General features: G+C 33.1%; 2 protein-coding genes across 5 annotated transcripts; one reads left to right on the plus strand and one right to left on the minus strand.

Annotated features, from left to right (window-relative positions):
- The first annotated feature begins 4920 nt into the window (after window positions 1-4920).
- LOC113871158 (phosphomannomutase/phosphoglucomutase) lies at window positions 4921-16338 on the plus strand. 4 transcript variants are annotated; one of them, XM_027508015.1, is made up of 19 exons: window positions 4921-5085; window positions 5428-5666; window positions 5886-5952; window positions 7017-7200; window positions 7639-7691; window positions 8595-8683; window positions 9166-9402; window positions 9620-9684; window positions 10951-11011; window positions 11098-11215; window positions 11297-11378; window positions 11477-11549; window positions 11692-11753; window positions 12066-12161; window positions 12523-12677; window positions 12750-12855; window positions 13076-13153; window positions 13240-13374; window positions 15031-16338. In XM_027508015.1, exons 3-18 carry the CDS (start codon window positions 5924-5926, stop codon window positions 13348-13350), a joined length of 1599 nt encoding a protein of 532 aa, XP_027363816.1. In that variant the 5' UTR covers window positions 4921-5085; window positions 5428-5666; window positions 5886-5923; the 3' UTR covers window positions 13351-13374; window positions 15031-16338. The 4 variants fall into 4 exon arrangements, with proteins under 4 accessions (XP_027363816.1, XP_027363814.1, XP_027363815.1 ...); XM_027508013.1 differs by lacking the exon at window positions 15031-16338 and having other exon boundaries at window positions 5428-5640; window positions 13240-13982; XM_027508014.1 differs by lacking the exon at window positions 15031-16338 and having other exon boundaries at window positions 13240-13702.
- Window positions 14078-16739, minus strand: LOC113871159. The gene is made up of 3 exons (XM_027508018.1): window positions 16377-16739; window positions 15337-15733; window positions 14078-14422 (listed from the first exon to the last, which is right to left on the minus strand). Exons 1-3 carry the CDS (start codon window positions 16531-16533, stop codon window positions 14128-14130), a joined length of 849 nt encoding a protein of 282 aa, XP_027363819.1. The 5' UTR covers window positions 16534-16739; the 3' UTR covers window positions 14078-14127.
- Between the last annotated feature and the right edge of the window lie 547 nt (window positions 16740-17286).

The following is a 17286-nucleotide window of genomic DNA, read 5'->3' on the forward strand; positions in this document are numbered from 1 at the left end:
ATCAGCAATTGCAGTCCCAAATAAAACAAAAAACCTCTTTCTTTTTAGATTTCTTCTTCTTTGAATTTCACTCAGCTATGGCCCACATAATGGGGTTGAAATCTCTCACACTGCCCACGAAGTTTTCTAGACAATGGAGCGTTAAGACAAGGATATCAATTCTCAATATAAAATATTGATACAGAGATTGGGTGAATAACAATATATGCTATTTAATTATTAAGTTAAAATTGATAATCACAATGTTGGTAACATCAGCGAATTTGGTTCTTAAGGACTTAGTAACTAGCAGCATTTGAAGTTGGCAACAACTACTTGTTGTAGACTCCGTTGGCCCCTTTCCATTTTACCCCACAATTGGACAATAAACCGTGTGGCTTAGTTGGAAGAGTATCTAGTTCCACAAGATTCCATTAACCTTTTGTACCAAAAAAACAACAAAGAATTATGATGTTACGTTATAACTACTGCCAAATATTGCCAACATCAATCATGTTAGGTATAATTAAAAAGAGAGACAGTTGTCTCTTTTGATGAAATTTATTCAGTTAATTGGTATAAACAAGGTAAAGAATGAAGGTTAAAAAAATAGAATAATAAATTACTAAATGCATAGATAAGAGAAGACATAAAGTTTAATTTTGATGTTTACTATGAAATTGTTGTATAAAGTTTAATAACATTGTTAAAAGGGTTTGAATCTATAATTATCTTCTTTTGCAGTATAAAATCAATTTAATTCAACAAATCAAAAGTCAATGTTACAGCACAGTATTATTTGAATTTTAACTTAAATCTTATCGTAGTTCTACTGTATTTTTTTCAGTTATTGTCTTCATAGTTCGTGTCGTCTAAGTATATTTTTCCTTAAAAATTATATCATATTTTCCTTTACTTTTTCTTTAGATTTTCTCCTCCATATCCAACTCTGGTACGGCCTTCGTATATGTTAACGATGAATATTCACTTCAGTTTCCGCTCAAAAACTGCTAGTGTTTTTTTTCTTCTCGTCGCCATTTTAATACGACAAATAAAATATATTATGAATATGATTTGAAGTATTTTAACATTTTAATTTTTTCAAAATTATTTTGAACTCAATCAAATTTAAATTTTTTTTAAAATTTTATTTTATCTATTAATGATGGCATTATATATAAATCTAATTACATCACTTCATGTATTATTCAATGTGACATAATTAAATGTATCTTTTATTACGTGATAAAATGAAATATTTTAAAATTTATCATATTTGAGACTGATAAAAAAATTTAAAAGATTAAAATTATATTTACAAAGAGTGAAAAAAACTTATTGCAAAAAATTGCCATCAATAATATATTTATATATTTTATTTTCTTTCCATAAATATCCTAGCTAGCGGTGATACAATAGTGAATCATTCTACTGTTACCATGCAAGTTGCATCTAGTTTCCCAATCTTTGGTGGTAGGTATTAGCTAAGGTTGTTTGGAATGGACCAAGGGATTCACAATCATCACAGATCTACCAATGCAAGCTTTTCAAGAAAGCAACTTTAATTACCAAAATTGGCAACACAACTCCTGCCATCCATGATTGTCAACTTTAACTTGCCGTACGTGACCATGCATATTTATGGCTGTTCTTATTGGATTTTCCCTTCTCAACGTATGGATGTCACCTCCATCACATAATAATTCATACAATGGTGGTTGTGATGCAAATATCACCCTTTGATTATATGCCAAAAAAATCATTAAATTTTTATTTCTACAAGGAAAAACATGCTACAAGGTTGAGGTCGTTGAATGTGAAAGGGAAATTGGCGAAATTCGTTAATAATTAAACTCATTCTGTTCAGCATATGTGAACTCAAGTTAGCTTCATAATTGTTCTGTGCAATAGGACCAAGTATATTTTATGCAGGACCACCATATATATAGAATCCATCTAACTGAATAGTTTACCTAAATAGTCTACCAGAGAAGAAAGTGGTAAATGGTATAGTGTGGTACAATATCAAACAAAAGACATTAATTTGCAGAAAAATATGCACGTGACCTTTTTTTTAGAATCAAAATTTAGATGGAAGGGAAGTTGTCTAATTTTAAAGGTAAGACATGCCTTATAATTGAATGTCCACCAATCAATTGTAAGTTTAGTATTTACAAATGACTTATGTGCATGTATTTTTTATTTTTTTTAAATACTATATTGACTGCCAAATAATATAAGTGGACCTAACTTTTTTCCCCGTCTAGCTAGTAGCTGATAAAAAATATAATTTATGTACATTTTTTAGAATAAAGAAGCTACCAGCTGTTTGTATAACATTATTGTCTTACGTGCTTATATCATCCTTATGTCATAAATCACCTGTTTTAGAAATTTTATTTGCAACCGAATTCTACGGATACTAGTTAACTGAGATAAGATTATAAGAAATATAATTTTGTGAATGCATCAATTTCCACGCGAAGGACCTGTCTATATATGACAAGTTATAAATTGCTAGGTCTATTATTTGCATATAACTACTCTTTAAATGGACTGAGAAGGTAAGTAAATCAAAGTTCATACAAATTTGTCGAGACATCACTTGACTACTTTTTTTTAGGAAAAAAAGTTTAAATCAATTATACAAATTTTAAAGTTGGCTTCGGGGATTTTAGGTGATCTTGGCGTCCTTTTGACTGTAGCAAAATTTGTCTTTATTTAAGAAAGTTTTAATTCACTTTAATTATACTATAACATTAGAAAAATCACTTTAAATATAGAACATAATACTAAATGACAAATGTAACAGTAACAAATAGTTATATTTCAGTGTGTTGTTAATATGAGTGTTACAGTTGGTTTGTACCCATGGCATTGACCAATTACACTGCAAACTTGCCTATATTTCATTCTTTTGTAAGAGAGTTGTTATAAATAAATGGAAACGAAGAAAAAAATAATAGCGTACAACATATGATACAAAATACATGCTACTCTTCCGCCTAAGAAATGGCGGAAACAAATAACTTGGTAATCCTCATTTCGATCCCCAAGTATGGCGCACTTACAGGAAAAGAGTAAATGATCTCTTGGGATCTCAATTATATAATTTTTTTAATAACATGATGTAGTTCAGATTGTGACTTACTCAACCGTGTGTATGTGTGTGGCGTTATTACATAATATAATTAACTTTCTCTAAGCAAACAAAGATGTACAAAGGTCAAGAAACACAGCTAAGTTCAACCATTTCATGCCCCCAACATCGGCACAAGCTGTGTTTTTGTGTTGGACAAAGATTATGTGCACTTGTTTAATACTTTAATATGAAATTGTAAGGTTTGCATGTGAATGTTAATGCTGGTTTATTATAAGGTCTGGAATTAGTTGGCTAACCCTGCCATGTTATTTTTTAGGATCAATCACAGATCCCAAGAGGTTTCAAGGACATCTTCATAAGTCAACTAAAGATATCAGATTTCCCACATGGGGATTGGGAATTGTCAATTGTCAACCTCTATTGGTTCTGTATCTGCTTCATGTATATACACATTTACAACTGTTTAAAAAATTCATACTGTAGACATGTAACGTCGAAATGAACAAGTTGTTCACATTGGTTGAGTCAAAGTTGGTGCCCCAAAATTAAAAGTCAAAAACACCATTTTCAAACATGGATGTGATCGTGATTTAATTTGCTCTTGGTTGTCATCTGTCTATGGAGTTGACTGTCCCTAAGCAATTTCTTCAGTGATTGCACTGTGAACATCACTCATATGAAGAACTTCTATTAATCCGACTGGCTTCATGCAGTGACTTATACGCAGACTTGGGAAGTTCATAGTAATACATGCTTTTTAAATTCATAGTTTAAAATTACATCATCAATAATGGGCAGATAAAATTATTGTCACACTTTACAAAAATTATTTGCAATAAAATGATATATTTTTTAAAATAAAAGAAATCATAATGCCTATCTAAATCAAATAAATTTCCTTAAATATATGATTATATGACTCTAATGCTAAGTATACCATGGACTAAGCCCTTTATATTTAGGGAAGATTGTACAATTAGCAACAACGAAAGATAAATATTCGCTTTGAAGTTCTACAGTCTTACAGTTATAACTCTTTTTTTGTTTCTATTTTTTCCCATTGTTTTTTTTTTAATCCATGATTGTGTTGACCGGAGAGAAAGATCCATGATTAATCCAAAACCTTTAACTGGGTGCTTTTTTGTAGGTAGTGCGTGTAGTCTGAAAAACAAAGCAAAAACAAAGGGGCACAAGATCAATAGCAGGCCCCTAGCCCAAGTTTAGGCCCGCTAACTTTTTTTGGCTAACTTTCAAATCTAATTTTCACAATGACCCTCCCAAAAATGAATTATAATCTTCACCGATGCAGCAGCCAGGAAAAACGGGCCATGTTCCACAACAAGTTAAATAAATAAATGAGACCCATCACAATGGAAAATGAGACCCATCAAGCGCAATAGAAGGAAGACCAGACCCATCATAGAAGTCTCAAAACAAAAACTTATCAAATAAATAAAAATAAAAATATTATTATATACTTTAAAATATTATTTAATACCATCAAACTAATGATCAATTAAGAGATATTTCAGCTTAACATGTGATATAGAAAATAAGTCATAAAAAATAAATATTAATTATTTAAAGTAAAAGGTAAGTAAGCCTACTCTTTCATAAAATTGATGCACAACAAATAAATATTTTTTTTATTGAATGGTTGTTTAGGAAATAGAAAACACTTACCCGTAAAATAAAAAAAAAAAAAACAATTTTATAATGCAAAATAAAAGTGGAGGACGATTTTTTTATTTTAAAATTTTGATGATATTTATCTTATGATCGTGTAGGGCACCTTGAAGCAGACGGAAAAAAGCCATGGAATATTAATGTAGTAGAACAGCGACGTGGGAGTGACACGTGGAAGGGTAGTTATAAGATTGAGGTTGGTGAAAGTGTGACAGTAGAAGCTTACAGACAAACACACGAGTGAGGTTCCGCACACACACTTCTCTCTATTTCTCCGTCGCGGCCATTGAAGCTCTCTGCGATACATCACATGGCAGGTGAATTCTTATTCCACTCCTTTCACCGTTTCTTTTCATGTCTTCAATTACATACTCTCATTGTTTTGTTACCAACACTTTCAGACATTAATTAATCGCTCTTGAATTTGAAAACTCCGTTAAATTAATTTAAATTGAGTTATAATTGAAATCGAAACTGCTCTGCGTTGCTGCAACTTTCGTGAAATTCCCGTGCTCTATGCTTCAACTGATAGAGCTAGAGTAACAATGTCGGTCGCGTGATGACCGCAAAGATAGCATTGATGGAAAATGAATCGGTAGGAAATGAGAGAAAGGGATTTTAATTATGAATCTGATAAAAGTGTAAATGTTTATATGCAGCAACATCAGGGAAGATTGTCCAAAATGTTTTTGTGTCACGCTGCTACTACCAACAGAATAGAGAGGGTCGAAGGGACTATTTTGCCCCTTATTTGCGCAACTTCCTTCGCTCTCCGCTAGGGAAGTTGTCATGGACTACCCCTTCCATGCAATTGCGCACTTTATTCAAACCTCAGAATGATTTTGTTATCCAGAGATATTTTCACTGCAATGGTCTGTTCTAGACTCTCATTGTACAGGTTAATATCAAGTGAAAAAACTCATTTTAAACACTTTTAAACTAGTTCACTTCCTTTTCAAGCTTTATACATGAACAGTATGTTATGTACTAATATATCAGTATCTGTATACGGGCATGCATTTTTTTTTTGAGTATTATTCTTTCCTTTTGGCAGTTTTTAACTACTACATTTTCTAATGGATGTTTGTACCTTCCATTTGGACTTGTTTTGTTGCAGCCTCTGCATCTGCTACCGCCGTGCCATATCTGGACACAATGGATTTTCTAAGGCTTCAAAATGGCAGGTCAAGACCTAGCTGACAAGTTTATATTGCTAAGAAAATACTTCTTCAGTGGACTATTTCTCCCCTCTCCCCTCTCCCCCTTTGTTTGTCTTATTTTACCATGATTGGAAATCTTCATCTCAATAGAAATTTACTTGTGCCTTGTGACTTTCCATAACTTATTTTGGTCAAAGGATGGTGTGTCTCTGTGTTACAAACCAGAAACCAAACACAGATGCAATAACAGAAAAGAAACAGCAACCAGAAAAGATTTAATGGGGAACTTCTTGGAATTAAAGGATAAAAACAGAAAACAATGCAATAAGAGGACAGACCCTCTTATGCCCCAGAGCTAGGCTCCTTCACAGAGAGCAAAAGCTTCTCCATGCCAGCAAAATTTAACCAAATCACAATATTCCCCAATCCCAGGCTCATCATGCCTTCTAAACCCCCTCCCCCCCCCTCTCTCTCTCCCTAACTATCTCAGCCACCTCAGCTCATTCCTCTCCTTTTCCTAATTCCTTCTTTCTTTCTTTTTTTCTAACATAAACAATCCATTTTTTGGGCTGACTTTGTGCTTCTTGGATCAAGTGCTCCTCTGGCCCATTAGTTGTTCCTTGGTTCCCATCACTGTTTTATATGTGGAGAAAGAGACAGATTGAGTGAAAAAAAAGAGGTGAAAACGGGAGCAAGGTGGACATGGATGTGAAATAGACTCCTAGTTGCTTCTTTCCTTCTCATTACTTTGTTAATCGCTGTACACAATCTGTGTGATAGCATTTAGACTATAGAGAAGAAAAAATAAAACTTAGCATATTCTATCTAATTAAGAATTAATTTTCCCCCTGAACACAAAACTAAGATTAACCATGTCATAGATAATTCATTGATAATGGAAATATAATCTTTTTTATTTTCAATGTAATAAACTAATAATGACTGTATCTGGTGGAGATTATTTTTAGTAAAGCTTCCAGCTACAGAATCCCATCGTCCTTCTGTATTTAGATGGCTTGCATTTATCAGGTCTTATAATTCTGCATGCTGACTTGTGTATAAGTTACAAATGAAATGAATTTAAACAGTGACATACGCGGTGTGGCTGTGGATGGTGTTGAGGGAGAGCCAGTTAACCTCACTGAACCTGTTGCTGAAGCAATAGGAGCTGCTTTTGCTGCATGGTTAGTGGAGAAAAAGAAAGCAGATGCTTCTCAGCATTTGAGAGTTTCTATTGGCCATGATTCTCGAATATCAGCCAAATTATTACAGGTCTAGATTGTTCCTTATATCATTTGGTTAAGCTTTTTTCTGCCCACCTTTAACATATAAAAGGTTTGTTGATTGTTTAAAGTTTCATGATGGTTTTGAAACTAAATGGAAGTCCATTCTCTCAATTATATGCATATTTTTTGATAGCCTGAAAGTTGGAATGAACAATGCTTAGATGAAAACCTATTGCTTTATATTGCTGTTGAGTATTGTCAGTCTTTTAAAGTCATAGAGGTGCGACACTTAATTTTAACTTTTAATTTCCTTCTTGGGAGACTCTGCATAATGCTGAAGCTTTTCATATTTTTTAATTTGATTATGCAAAGAGATCTTTCTTTGAAACCTTCCTAGTATGAGAGCATACATGCTTTTAAATTGGTTTCTATTTCATACTTTGTTTAAAACTGACTATTTGGTTTTCAACTTGTCAAATTCCAGAATGCAATTTCTCGAGGTCTTGCTGGTGCTGGTCTAGAAGTTGTCCAGTATGGGTAGGTGATATTGTTTCTTTCGTATCAATTATTTGTCTTCACCAGCTCCATGACCGGTGTGTTTTTAAAGACATTGGTTTTAAGTCTCTAACACAGTTTATTATTTTTGGAAGTTAAATGAGTTGTTATTTTTCTCTTGGAAATTTTTTATCTTGGTTGTTGGGGTTGGGGGACAAAGATGAGTCTACAGTAAAAAAAAAAAAAAAAAACTGGAAATGGTCTATAAATATGGGAGAAGTGGGAAACTGGAAAACTAAATTGAAAAAGAAAATTTGCATTAGTTTGGGTTTGGGATTCTATTCTTGAAGTTAGATTTATAAGGTATCACATATATATATATGTGTGTGTGTGTGTGTGTGTTATATGTATGTATATATGTAAATCTTATTGCCCTTGACATCAAATTGATTTGATTGATTATTTTTCTGACAAAGTAGCCTGGATCTTTCAAAAATTATTGGTTGATTTATTTGGTAAGAATCTTGCCATTAGTATGATGCTTGATTGCAAGTTTATGCAAACATTCAGGGTGATTGTACAAATATATTGGGTTATTTTGAATGTACTTTTAGATTGTTGTTGAACTTGGTTTTTACCCAACTAATTGGTTATTTCGTTGTCTAATCACCTCGAAATGGAAACCAGCTTTAGTTTTTAAGCTGTAACTATTAAGTGGTCACTGTAATTTTCATATCATAGGATTATTGATGATGCCAAAGTTTCTGTCTTGTGGTTGGATCTTTTATGCATAGCCATTTGATTAGCTCAGGGGACTATTTTACTATTTCCTTGTTCTCTGTTTCAGTAAGCATGACTTCATTTGATAAATTTCAACATGGATACATAATATTATCCTAAATGTTTTGATGGCCTAATGAATTAATACTGTTGATATGTTTCTAGATTAGCATCAACACCAGCCATGTTCAATAGCACACTTACAAAAAATGATGCAACTTTGTGTCCTGTTGATGGCTCTATTATGATAACAGGTACATTATAAAGTTCTAGCTAAATGGCATTGTTCTAACTTTTAAAATATCATAGTTGTTGGAAATATTTTCTTAATTTCATCATATAAGGCATACATAAACTTTGGCTTTTGTCTCTTTGCATTCCTTTTTATGCAAAAGCCCTTTTTGATTGATCTGTGGAGATCGTGGATAGCACAACCTCCTATTTGCTGAAAATTTAATGAATCACGTAGAAAGTGGCCAGCGCAGATCAAACACAAAATCACTTACATGAACAATGTCAGGGAACTATTTCTACCAAAAAGCTTAAGTTGTTAGGTTGAGTGGTTTTCTCTTGCCATTTTATATTGTATGTTATTCATGTATTATTTCTTGTTTGTTAACGTCCCAATTTATGTATGTTTCAATTTGATTTTATAATTCATAAAATTGTTTTCAGAGATAAATGAATTTGAGTATTAATTTGTCTACTAATTATTAAATGTCCCATATGTGAACAGCAAGTCATCTGCCTTTCAACAGGAATGGATTCAAATTTTTCACAAATGCTGGTGGGCTTGGGAAGGCTGACATCAAAGATATCTTAGAGCGAGCTGCAGACATATACAATCAATTTACAGCGGAAAGTTTGACAAATTCAGAGAGAAAAGCTGCATTATCTATTAAGAAAGTTGATTACTTGGTTGTGTATACATCTGATCTAGTAAAAGCAGTTCGCAAAGCAGCTGGAAACATAGGTACAACTTTGCCAAAGTATTTATATATACTCAATATGTTTGGAAACGTAATTAATGGGTAGTTCTTTAAATGAAGTGGAGGAATAATCCAACTATGATTAAGAGACGTTATGTTCTTATGATTTATTTTTTATTGAAGAATTTATAGTTCTTCCTTTTATCATTCCTGAATGTTTTAATCTTGTTTGCTAACTTTTATTGTATTATTTACTCACAGAGAGGCCATTGGAGGGTTTCCATATAGTTGTTGATGCAGGCAATGGAGCAGGAGGTTTTTTTGCAGTAAGTTGCCTTTAATCTCTTCAACTTTTACTGTTTTCTAAAAGCTTTTAGTACAACGGTTTTTAAATTAAAACATCTGTATGCAGGAAATGATTGTGGATTTGACTCTTCTAAAGTGAAAAGTGCACTGAGGATAAAGTGCAAAGTGTATAACTGCTGATTGAAAAATCAACAGTTAGAATGATGATAAGATACCCTCATAAGTATAACAACTATGAAGTTATTAGTACTACTCCATTGATTTTCCAATCAGTGGTTATAAATATCCACTTTACCCTCCAAAGTGCACCCTTCACTTTAGAGGAGTCAAATCCAAGATTTTATATCAATATACTAGCGAGTAGAGGAGCAAAATCTTGATTTTTTTTTTAAATGACAAATCTAATTGCAAGAAACTTTTGTTCTACGTTTATAATTACTCGTAATCATTTGTCTTAATGAGAATTCTTCTGTAAAAGCTGACTTTTGGATATATATTTTTTTATCTTAAATAGCTACAGATGGGCAGATATATATGATGATAAGTATAATTTGGTTTTATTTTGGTTTCTGAATCATCTCATGTGAAATCTTACAAATTATTTTTTCCGCAAGAAATCTTGGAAAAAGAAATCTGTGCTTAGAGTTGAATTTTGTTGCCTACCATAAGACAAGAAAATTTTAGTTATCACGAATGTGTTTGAACTTTCTGTAAAACAAAAGTGACAAGCATGTGAACACTCTGTGAAACTGATCTTGAATGGATAACCTATAGATGAAATATATTTATTGGGAATGGTTTATGATATTTTCTACTATTTAGATCTGGATCTAAGGTACATGTTTTTGGTAAGGGATCTTAAAAATGAAACAAGCTAAACAAGTTATTGATGGTGACTTTTTCATATTATGCATTACAATAATAAACTTTCTGAATAGTTTTAATAATAGTGCTTTAGGAACTTTTGTAAAACTTCTCGTCTGTGTAGACTGGGAAAGACTAATAATTCATAAAATAATGAATTGAATTTAGAAGTTATTGACCTCTTGACTTTGTTGTCATATTGAAGTTTCATAAGGTACTAACACTTAAGAATATTAACTTTGATTCATTTAAAACTGCTATCCGGTTCATTACCCCTGCTGCATCACTTATCCTTCAGTCAAGTATTTAGATTTTTGTATGAAATTTGAAATCATACAGAAGTCTAGAATATTTTATCTGGTTAAGGTTTTTTGCTCTTGCATCAAGCTTGATATTTGATATTGCTTTTTGGTAAATAACAGGCGAAGGTTCTGGAGCCTCTGGGTGCAAAAACTACTGGCAGTCAATTTTTGGAGCCTGATGGTAATAACTCTTACTTGGAGGAATGATTTCTTCAGCTGGGTATGGTACTTGGACTTTGAGTGACATAACAATGGTTTATTTGTTAGGTTTGTTTCCAAACCATATCCCAAATCCTGAGGACAAGACAGCAATGAAAGCTATAACCCAAGCAGTCCTTGATAACAAAGCTGATCTTGGAATTATTTTTGATACTGATGTGGACAGGTAAGGATATTCTTACTATTTGGTTTCACTGATGTGTATACTGTTCTTAAAATTTTTAGAGCATGAATCACTTCTATATAGATCTGCTGCTGTGGATTTCACTGGCCGTGAATTCAACCGGAATCGTTTGATTGCCTTGATGGCAGCTATTGTTCTTGAGGAAGTGAGGCTCTTATTTTTTTATGTCTCAGGCCTTGTTTTTAACCTTACACTTCTATGTATACTTCCTCTTAATTCTTTTCCTTCTATCATTTTCCCTAGCATCCTGGAACAACGATTGTCACAGACAGTGTGACTTCTGATGGCCTTACCACATTTATTGAGAAGAAACTTGGTATGGAGGAATCTAAACTGACATGTTATTTAGTCCCACCTTCCTGTTCATCATAAATCAGAATTTCTTTTATTGAATTTGAATTTCAAATTACTTGAAATCAGAAATAGTGTTAATAACTTGTTACTGTTATTTTTCTCAGGTGGCAGACACCATCGGTTCCGAAGAGGCTACAAAAATGTGATTGATGAAGCTATCCGTTTGGTATGATGAGTGCTCGCCTATAATTCAGTATATTATACATCAGTTTAGTTACTGAGAAATATCTTTCATCTGAATGCTTGATCGTTCCATTATTTCAAATTTGAACCATGTACATGTTGGCTAAATTTATTCCGAATGGGTCCTAGTAGTAGTACCTGGCTAAATTGCTAAACGGCAGCAGTCTAAAAGAAATTATGTGCAATAAGATACCTAGCGTCCGTCATGTATTTTCTTTTGATATATTTTTTCTTACTTTCATATTTTCCCAATATAAGTTAAATATTTGACTTATGGAAGCAATATTGCTGACAGAATTCTATTGGCGAGGAGTCACATTTGGCAATTGAAACCAGTGGACATGGAGCTCTCAAGGAGAATCATTGGCTTGATGATGGTGCATACCTAATGGTAGGCTTTTCATTGTATCAAATTGGGTAAAGCAAATAATGACCAAATTATTTGTTCTCCAGTAATCAATTCACATGACATTAGTATATTAATTCACGGGTTAAAGAACTGTTAAACTAAAAGTTCAAATGGACAACCTCTATATTGCACCAAATGGCCCTTTACTTGACACTACCCTGTATTAGAATGTGACTATAGCACTGTGCTGTAGAATGAGGGAATATATCATATTGGATCAAAGAGGTTCTGATATTAGGTTCAAAAACTGCTCTAACTACAAGCATAAACTTAGTGGGGGCCCAAGATTAATTTTAATAATCAGAACCACTACCCAGGTCTACATGTGCTGTTCATTGTGCAGGTCAAGATCTTAAATAAACTTGCTTCTGCAAGAGCTTCTGGAAAGGGTGGTGGAAGCAAGGTTTTGACTGATCTAATAGAAGGACTTCAGGAACCAGCTTTTGCTGTAGAGCTGAGATTAAAGATAGACCAAAACCATCCAGATCTTAAGAGAGGGTAAGTTAGTGTATAAAGGTTCTCTGTTTGCATGCATCCATATTAATGTTATGAATTCACGACATATCACAGATCTTTCAAATCTTTTCGGGAATATGGAGAAACTGTGCTGAAACAATTGGAGAACTCAATTGCTTCTGAACCAAGTCTGCACAAGGCTCCTGTGAACTATGAAGGGGTATGTTTCTCCCTGCTTATTGCTAAATTGTAAACCTGCTTAATTACCATAAACCATAAATTTTTCAGTGATAAATTATAAAGTTATGATTAATGTAATTTAAAATTCGCAATAGCCTACAATTCGAGATCATTGTGCAAATTTCTGCCCTGCAATGATTGGTTTACTGAGTTTATATTTCTAATATAATTATTGCTTGTCTGATCTAATCTTCAACCAGGTCCGAGTTTCTGGCTATGGTGGATGGTTCCTTCTTAGATTATCCCTCCATGATCCTGTACTTCCCCTTAACATTGAGGTAAAGGTCCTCACAGATTTGGGTGTTTGTTTGCAACATTAGAACAATTCAACTATTTCAGAATGAACATATAATTGTTACTGCAGGCACCTAGTAATGATGATGCTGTGAAGCTTGGAATTGCTGTGCTTGCAGCTTTGAAGGAGTTTTCAAGTTTAGATACATCAGCCTTGAAAAAATTTGTAGGAGCATCATGAGTTGTTGCTTCATACGAAAATTGAGTTGGGTCCTGGAAATGCTTTCTCCTCTCTTTTTTTTTCATAACTATATTTTTGAAAATTTAGTTTTTGAAATCTATGTAACCGACCTTATGAGATAAAGTTTGGTTGTCTTTGTCATACAAAGATTCTCTACACGCGCATCAGCAGCAAAAGAGGGTGAATTGAAGGTTTAGGGAACCTGAATAACCCCTTATATGGGTGTCAGGAGTCTGGTCCGTTGTTGATTATAAATATGATTTTAGGGTAGAATTGCAATGTTATTTCATTTTGAGAACAGTATATATGGTGTTATTTTGTTGTGCTTTGCATTGAATATTAGACTTTTTTCTGATATGCGTTTTGGCTCAATAGTCTCACTAACAGGATGTGGTCTTTCCCATTTGGGGAAAGAATCAATCATCTCTTGATTTCCTATCTTAACAAGCCTTCCGCTATTAAATTTCAATGCGTAAACAGCAGAAAAAAAAATCTCCACCTTGACGGGGTGTTTTCTTTTATTTCTTTCTTTTTAGTGGGGTCCGGAAATTCTAACTCCAACGTAGCTATTTTGTCTAGATGCACTCAGATGCAAAAGAATGCCAATTTACAAATGTTTGCTACAGGAGCAATCCAAAATGTTCTGATTTTTCCTCTAAATCATTGATTTTTTTTCATGTGCACAATTCAATAATGGACGGTCCTCTCCTACCTCCTCGTGCATGTTTTCTTAAATATATTATGTTTCAGAACATAAATATCCCTACTCTAAATTATCTAATTAGATTTTGAAGCCGCTGAGTTGAGAAGCTTCATCATGAAGTTGAACTCTACGTCCGATGAAGTCTTTGGTTGAGGCCAGTTGGCTCCTTCTGGAACCTTGATACATTTGAAACCTCGACCTTGGTATAACTTTGTGGCCACAGGGTTTTTCAAATCACAGTGTAATGCAATAGCACGACAGCCCCAACTTCTGGCCTGTGATTCTGCCTTTGCTACCAATTGTTTTGCTATTCCCTTCCGTCTAAACTTTTCCCTAACGGCCACATTTGATATGTATGCAATGCCGGTCCTACAGTATTTATTAAAAAATTAACGGCCATCAGCAAGAATTCACCATTAAAGTGAAATGTAAACTAAGAATATCATAATCCAACATGGCCATGTACAGAATTAGAAACATTATAAACTAACCGTTTGAAGGGTAATGAAAGCTTCAAAAGTTTTCATATAAGATTCTAATAAAGCACAAAAGATTTTTGGCACATTCAGTTTAAACTTTAAAGGCAAGTCCACTCTTAACATAGTGATCAATCTCGAGAGATCTAAACTTCAATTTTAAACAAGCGAAAGGTTACAATTACCAATAAGAAACTGTCAGTGCGATATGAAAGAACGTGTAACCAGTTATTTTAACAAACAATACAAATGACAGACAAGTTTTATACTGTGCGGGCATATATATCATGGCTATTTATTAGTAGTTTTGAAACTTAAAACAGGGTAAGCTGGATGTATTAAGGGTCTGTATGATTTAACAGAACATAATCTCAGAAAACGTTATCATTTAGTTGGTGCAGGACATCTTCTATATATCAGTTCTTATGTCTGGTATAACAATCAATATAGACATATTGGCACATATATTTTCTCATACAATCCTCCTCCTTTTTTATCCAGGGACTAGCTATATAAAGTTTGACAAAAGAGGAGGATAGTTGCAAAAGTGAAAAATAAGAAGAATATCATTTAGAAGCCACAGTCCTGAGGAAAATGATGAAGCATGAAGACATACAACAACAATAACAACAATCAAGCCTTATCCTATTAGGTTAGGTCAGCTATATGAATTACATGATATCATTAAACTCGGTTAAAAACCAAAATTTCAAAAATCTGAATAATCAAAAGGTTTGTGTCAGATTTATGTCATAAAGACATAAATCCTCAATAATTCCCAAGGTCCAGAAACAAGCTTCAACTCACCTTCTCTGTCGCAATGGCCCCTTCCTAGGTAGAAAATCTGCAACGGTATCTACTGTTAATATACCAGCCACATATCCCTTGTTGAGGTTGAATTTCCCATCAAAACCACCAATCTTGAAATCTTCACTTCCAAGTAAGAGAGTTTCACCAAGTGAGCTGCCAACAACAGCAACCAAACAGATTCTATTGCAACCATTTGGTAGAGAGAATCCTGCTAACATGCCCACCAATCTGTCCATCCTCAGCACAAAATCTAGTGGAAAGGAATATTCAGGGAAGAAGGAACTGCAATGAGTCTCTGCCACTTCCCAACAATCCTCTAACCTCGCCTCCCGAACAATTATTTCAGGAGACACGGTTGGGAACAAATCAACAACTTGGCTGGCTCTGCATAATCCTATATCCAAACACCATACCTTAGTTCCTAGCAAAGTTAACATCTCACAAATACACAACAATAAGTAGGAAATATTCTACCATCCCATATAACCAAACCACCAATTGACTTGTTGGTTTCCATGAATAAAACCAGGCCAAAAGACTATGCTTTTGCATTGGATGAAGTCAAAATCCTTAGTACTGAAAATGGAAACTTGGATAGTGAGTTTAACCATGCTTATATATGATGCTCCTCATTGATGTCTGAATATAATTGAAGGAAATAGAACTATGTGTGATTCCAAATAATTTTGGGGAGTGGCATTACCATTTTCTGATGTGGAAAATGGCTTTAATGGCATTACACATTATTTAAAAATTTCATCTATACAAATTTATGCCTCCCCCAACACTCATTGAAAACCGTCTAGTTTAATTCTCCACCAATAATCTATCCTTCATTTTCCCCATATTTTTGTCTTAGTTGAGCACGTTTTAAAAATTCTCAGACATCATCGGCTTCCACAAAATTCGAATTTCATCCAATAACAAACCCATTGTTTGGCACAGATGTGCTAATACAGCAAATTCAACTACTCCAGCCATCTAACTAAGTTTCGAAACAACCAAACTATGCAAAAAATGAAGAAAAAGAAAGGTACCTGATTGAAAGAGAGAAAAGAGAGAGAATTGGTGAGAAGGAGGTGAAGGCCAATATGGGAAAGTGCTTGGTTTCCTAAAATTAATATTAAAAGATGATATCTTTGAAGTGTTTATAGGAGTTGGAGATACAGAGGTTCCCAAAGGAATAGACCGCATTTCGTGTCTTGCTCTTTCTGATCACTCAAAGAATCCTAAGATTCTCTTTTTCAAATTGCAATTGCAACACTGAGATTGAGTCAAAACATGAACATGAACATGAACATGATGAGAAGGGTGAAGTTGAGTTAGCCAAGTTCAGTACACAATTTAGAGTGCTAAGTTTGGTTAACTTAACAATCCTTTCCACACTTGTGGGGTCACCTCACATTGACACCATCATCGACTACAGTTTAATATTTCTCTTCAATTCCCATCCACGTCTTCAGATTTTTTTTCCGATTCCGAACACTAAAATTTGGAGTTGTGATTAGATTAGTTGTAATCATGAATCGATAGATTTTAATTTAAATGTAATAATTAATCTAAAAACTTAAAATTCGATCTAATCTAATTTAAATCCAAATTTTGTATATTTAATTTTATTTATAAATATAATATATAATTTTATTTTAAAGTTATATTTTGTGATTTTAGTTTTTTAAATTTTATTACTTTTAAGTTGATTTAAAATTGTTAATGTGTCATATTTTGTTATTGTATAAATTTTAATATTTATATAAAATATTTAATTAAAATATTATAAAATATAATAAATAAGATTTATCTATTATTTTTAAATTAAATTAAAAAATTATAAAAATTAAACTATCAAACCCAATCCAATTCTCTCTGAACGTATCAAATTGAATTGAATTGAACATTTTATTAAAATTTATCTAAATTAAATTCAATATAACTTTATGATAAATT

The sequence above is a fragment of the Abrus precatorius genome, unplaced genomic scaffold (assembly GCF_003935025.1).
Source record: "Abrus precatorius isolate BTA unplaced genomic scaffold, Abrus_2018 Scaffold7, whole genome shotgun sequence".
Classification (NCBI taxonomy): domain Eukaryota; kingdom Viridiplantae; phylum Streptophyta; class Magnoliopsida; order Fabales; family Fabaceae; genus Abrus; species Abrus precatorius.

What these genes read in the sequence shown, in the direction of transcription:
- LOC113871158 (XM_027508013.1), top strand. An exon ending in CTAAGGCTTCAAAATGGCAG is followed by an intron (nt 5,953 to 7,016) that starts GTCAAGACCTAG and finishes GAATTTAAACAG; the next exon opens with TGACATACGCGGTGTGGCTG. An exon ending in TTGATGAAGCTATCCGTTTG is followed by an intron (nt 11,754 to 12,065) that starts GTATGATGAGTG and finishes TATTGCTGACAG; the next exon opens with AATTCTATTGGCGAGGAGTC.
- LOC113871159 (XM_027508018.1), bottom strand. Translation starts at nt 16,533, where the DNA reads ATGCGGTCTATTCCTTTGGGAACCTCTGTATCTCCAACTCCTATAAAC. An exon ending in CTTTTCTCTCTTTCAATCAG is followed by an intron (nt 15,734 to 16,376) that starts GTACCTTTCTTT and finishes GTTTGGATATAG; the next exon opens with GATTATGCAGAGCCAGCCAA. An exon ending in GGGCCATTGCGACAGAGAAG is followed by an intron (nt 14,423 to 15,336) that starts GTGAGTTGAAGC and finishes TAAATACTGTAG; the next exon opens with GACCGGCATTGCATACATAT.